The sequence below is a fragment of the Rhagoletis zephyria genome, unplaced genomic scaffold (assembly GCF_001687245.7).
Source record: "Rhagoletis zephyria isolate East Lansing unplaced genomic scaffold, Rhagoletis_zephyria_1.1 Rzeph_scaffold_00513, whole genome shotgun sequence".
Classification (NCBI taxonomy): domain Eukaryota; kingdom Metazoa; phylum Arthropoda; class Insecta; order Diptera; family Tephritidae; genus Rhagoletis; species Rhagoletis zephyria.
The window spans coordinates 171,071-176,098 of record NW_016157597.1 but is presented as its reverse complement, the minus strand read 5'-3'; the positions used below and the strand labels follow the sequence as shown (position 1 = coordinate 176,098).

The following is a 5,028-nucleotide window of genomic DNA, read 5'->3' as shown; positions in this document are numbered from 1 at the left end:
AGAAGGAGGATCACGATTAAAAAGAAAATTTGCTACAGATTTGTCGAGAGAGCACAGTACTTCACTTCTCGTTCACGCTGCTGCAGTTTCAGCAAAAAAGTCGAGAGAAAAAGACACCGCATTTATTTTAAATAAGACGTTAAATACTTCAGATAAATCAAAGATAAAGGATAAGTTGGCTTCAAAAACTACAATCCCTCTTACAGCAGATGAAGCTTTTGCTTTCATAATTGAGAATTCTTTTACAAAAAGACAATACAATAGCATTAGATCTTTAAACATACAACAGAACTCTGATATATTTCCAAGCTACGGCAGTATTTTAGAAGCTAAGTCAAAGTGCAGACCCAAAGAAATAAGCGTTACCGAAACCGTTGCAGAAGTAAGCTTACAAAATTTACTGAACCATACAGCATCAAGAATTTTGACTTTGCAGGAAAGCGTACTTAACAATTTTACTGACGTGCGAAACGTAACTCTCTCTCTCAGCTACGGTTTTGTCGGCACAACCGGGCAAAGTCTATATAAACAGCGGTTTTGCGAAACACAACCGCAAACTTTTGACCANATACGGTTTTGACGGCACAACCGGGCAAAGTCTATCAGCCCAATTCTGAATATTCCCGAGGATTTAATTTCTCGCGGATTTTACTTTTCTCGAAAATAAAATCCTCCTATTCGAAACTGCCAGAGAGCACCAGTTTCCCAGAAAATTCGGGAGCAGGAAATTCGAACTTTCGAAGAGTGGTTTGACAGTTTTTTGACAGCTCAACTCTCGCTATTTAATTTGCACATACAAGTTTTTTTCACATAAAAGTGTAAAGCGTAAAGTGTAAAAGTGTAAATTAGTGCGCGGAAACTTAAAATCTGTCGTTTAAATTAAAGATCAATCTTTTAACTACACGGGTAAGTTGAAAGATTTTAATTTAGATCGCGCGTTTCCTTGTAATAACCCGAAATAAGTGGCCAAACAGCATAAGAGTACCCTTTGCTAGGTCCAGTTGCCTCTGTGAATTTTGGAATCCGCATTATTAATAAACTAGTGCGCCGGAAATTTAAATATTAGTTCTCTATTAAAGTTTGTTCTTTTAACTACACATTTGAGTTGAAAGATTTTAGTTTCATTTTCACGTTTTCACGTAATAAACGAAAATAAGTGGTCAAATAGCATAAGGGTACCAGTTGCCGGTGTATATTTTTTAAGCAACATTACCAATGAACTAGTGCTCGGGAATATTAAATATTAGTATACAGCTAAAGTTTACTCTTTTAACTACACGCGTAAGTTAAAAGTTTTGGATTTGGATCACCGGTTTCCATACAATAATCCAAAATAAGTGGTCAAATAGCATAAGGGTACCAGTTGCCGGTGTATATTTTTTAAGCAACATTACCAATGAACTAGTGCTCGGGAATATTAAATATTAGTATACAGCTAAAGTTTACTCTTTTAACTACACGCGTAAGTTAAAAGTTTTGGATTTGGATCACCGGTTTCCATACAATAATCCAAAATAAGTGGTCAAATAGCATAGGGTACCCTTTGCTATCTGCAGTTGCCACAGTGAATTTTGGAATCCACATATTTAATAAACTAGTGCTCCGGAACTTTAAATATTAGTGTTAAACTAAAGTTTAATCTTTTAACTACACGTGTAAGTTAAAAGTTTTGGATATGGATCGCCGGTTTCCATACAATAATCCAAAATAAGTGGTCAAATAGCATAGGGTACCCTTTGCTATCTGCAGTTGCCACAGTGAATTTTGGAATCCACATTTTTAATAAACTAGTGCTCCGGAACTTTAAATATTAGTGTTAAACTAAAGTTTAATCTTTTAACTACCCGTGTAAGTTAAAAGTCTTGGATTTGGATCGCCGGTTTCCATACAATAATCCAAAATAAGTGGTCAAATAGCATAAGGGTACCCTTTGCTACATTCAAGGAACCAGCACTCGGGAATTTTATATATTAGTATTAAACTAAAGTTTAAAGTTTAAGGACAACGTTCATTGCACGTCGATTTTCCAGCTTTGGAAACGCTCATCGACACACACTTGTAGACAAATAAAAAATACTATATCTGTGCACTATTTTTTAATAATTTCAATTGGAAATATATTAAACCCTAAATTTTTACTTTACAGATTTACAGATGCATTCTATTGCTTTGCGTTTAGCAGCAGAAGAGGCGGAGCAGGAAGCTAGGCACGAAAGAATTGCGCGAAGGCAACTAAGGGATGACATGAATCCTTTCGAGTTACCTGAGTCTTTGTAAGTTAAAATTATATCTCGAATCAATTTAAATAGTATTTTTCTTACTACTATAGGTTTGAAAAGTACTACAGGGTGAACAAACCCGCATTCAAGTACCTGTTGGACGTGCTGATAGCAGTTTCAGAGCCTGCAAAAAAGATTTTTGCAGTATCCCCCTTAACAAAATTAAGCGGGTGCTTACGGTTTTTTGCTGAAGGCGGGTACCAGACGGGAGTTGGAAAAGACTCCGATGTAGCATTGGCCCAATCCAGTTTTAGCAAGGTACTATCAGAAGTGTTAACTCTGTATGAAAATCACTTGTGCCCACAGTGGATAAAAGTGAGCGAAGGCCATGAAGAGAACCGGAAGATAGCGCTAGCCTTTTACGCAAAACATGGTATTCCTGGTGTGGTTGGATGCATTGATGGTACCCATGTGAGGATAATTGCTCCACCACGAAACGCCCACCTTTACTACAATAGAAAAGGTCACTACAGCCTAAACGTTATGCTTGTAAGTTACTGTTTGTTTTATGTTTTATATAATGCGGATATACAGCTGCGGTCAATAAGATAGACAAAAGTTTCAAACCTGGCACAAAGTTCATAAAAATTAATCAAACTTAAAAAAAAAATCATAAAAATTTCAAACTCTTTATTCAGTATTTTTAGAAAAGTTTCAAGTATGCAGTTTTATAGCCCATTCAATTTGAAACTTTTCTAAAAATACTGAATAAAAAGGTTGAAATTTTAATGATTTTTTTTTTAGCTTGATTACTTTTTGTGAATTTTGTGAAAGCTTTGAAACTTTTATTTACGTGGTTTCTGTTATTGAACGAACTATGTTTTAAATGAAAATAAATAAATAAACGTACATAAGTTGCAAACAACATCCTTTTGAATTATGATACTATCTCATTGACCACAGCTTTACATATCGCACACCGTCTTCAAAAGGGTCACAACTCAAAATTACACGTTTATCAGAAAATGAGAAAAACTGTTTCTTAGCACACGATAATCATTTGGGCAAGGGAGAATTGACTTCAGGTTTTTTTTAACAAATTATGACAAAAATTTTGCTTTTGCTGAAAGTTAAATAAAAGCTCTGTGTCCATTTTTAGCGCATAATTTCAAAAATGCCAAATTTTGAGTTTTGCCTCTTTTGAAGACGGTGTGCGATATGTTTGTGCTTATCAGGTCTATTCTAAGCTGGTAATAAAAATTTTGTAACCGGTAAATAAAGTTCTTGTCAATTTTTAGACCCTTTTCGCATTCTGTGTACTCTTGTAACCGGTAAATTTTGTTACCATCTCATAAGCTGGTAACAAAGTATTGCCCCGTGAAAAATGCATTGCCAGAATTTTCTCAATTCTGCATAGCTGAATTGCTGAATATTTTAACTGCATTGCCAACGTACCTAGAATCGCGGTGACAAGAACTGGTAACATTTTTTGGTAATAAAATTTTCCGGTTACAAAATCTTCGGTAACGTGCAGAATAGACCTGTATGTGTACATTTTAGCTTTGTGACATTGAAATGAGGATTCGGTTCGTTGATGCTTCCCATCCTGGTGCATGCCATGATTCCTTTATTTGGAATAGCGACTTGCGTGCCTGTTTTGAAAGGGAGTACTTGCGAGGAGGGAATAACTTCTGGCTTTTAGGTAACCTTATTTTATTATATACTTGAGTACAAATGTATCTAATACTTTTGGTTTATTTGTAATTAGCCGATGCTGGATACCCTTTGGAACCGTGGCTGTTAACACCTCATAGAACTCCGGAGGAAGGTTCAACGCAAATGAGGTTCAATGAAGCACACGCAAAATGTCGCAACATTATCGAACGGACCAATGGTGTATTGAAGAACAGGTGGAGGTGTATCCTTGGTGCTCGAGAATTGCACTATACTCCCGAAAAAGCAGCAAAAATTATATATGTGTGTTGTGCGTTGCATAATATATGCATTCATTTTAAAGCAAGCACACACATTATTGAGTGTGAAGTACTGGAGCCGGTTGAAATGAATGCAACATCAGTAGCATCATCGCAATATACTGCTGTAGCTCAATCAACAAGAAATAATATAGGAGCCTCCCTTTAAGTTAGGTATATATAAATTTAAATATTTATGTACATATGGTCGCGACATTTTAACAAGACTTCACAATTTTTCTTTTGTTTGTTAATTATTTATTAATTTTGTATAAAAATATAGCTCATTATCTGACAAGAACCGTATAAATCCAAATTTCAATCTTTGCGAAAAAATTATAAAAATTCTGTAGTTTCACCAAAATTTCAAACTTTTTAAACAGAATCTTTAGATAAAATTTTGGTAGGTAGTTTTAAAGCCCAATCAATTTCAGAATAATGAAGTGGGGGGTGCGGAAATGCTAGGATATTTCGTTGACTTTTGATCATTTTTTGTTGAAGGTGTCACTTATTTTCTTCCATACGAAATACGTTCGATGAGTTTTTATATGGAAGAAAATGAGCAAGACCTTACACAAAAAAAATCAAAAATCAACGAAATGTCCTAGCATTTCCGCACCAGCACTTCATTATTCTGAAATTGATTGGGCTTTAAAACTACCTACCAAAATTTTATCTAAAGATTCTGTTTAAAAAGTTTGAAATTTTGGTGAAACTACAGAATTTTTATAATTTTTTCGCAAAGATTGAAATTTGGATTTATACGGTTCTTGTCAGATAATGAGCTATATTTTTATACAAAATTAATAAATAATTAACAAACAAAAGAAAAATTG

General features: G+C 34.6%; 2 protein-coding genes across 3 annotated transcripts in view; one reads left to right on the top strand and one right to left on the bottom strand.

The window, feature by feature from the left end:
- The window catches only part of LOC108360063 (putative nuclease HARBI1), a 68,306-nt gene extending 63,885 nt beyond the window's left edge, over nt 1-4,421 (top strand). For both annotated transcript variants that reach the window (XM_017612208.1, XM_017612207.1), the window contains 4 exons: nt 2,147-2,273; nt 2,330-2,768; nt 3,780-3,921; nt 3,988-4,421. In XM_017612208.1, the coding sequence (XP_017467697.1) occupies nt 2,155-2,273; nt 2,330-2,768; nt 3,780-3,921; nt 3,988-4,361 (1,074 nt within the window). In that variant the 5' untranslated portion in view covers nt 2,147-2,154 and the 3' untranslated portion in view covers nt 4,362-4,421. The remainder of the gene's footprint in view (nt 1-2,146; nt 2,274-2,329; nt 2,769-3,779; nt 3,922-3,987) is intronic.
- Nucleotides 1-5,028, bottom strand: part of Stam (signal transducing adaptor molecule) — a 121,834-nt gene that overhangs the window by 6,616 nt on the left and 110,190 nt on the right. The gene's annotated exons all lie outside the window — the stretch shown is intronic.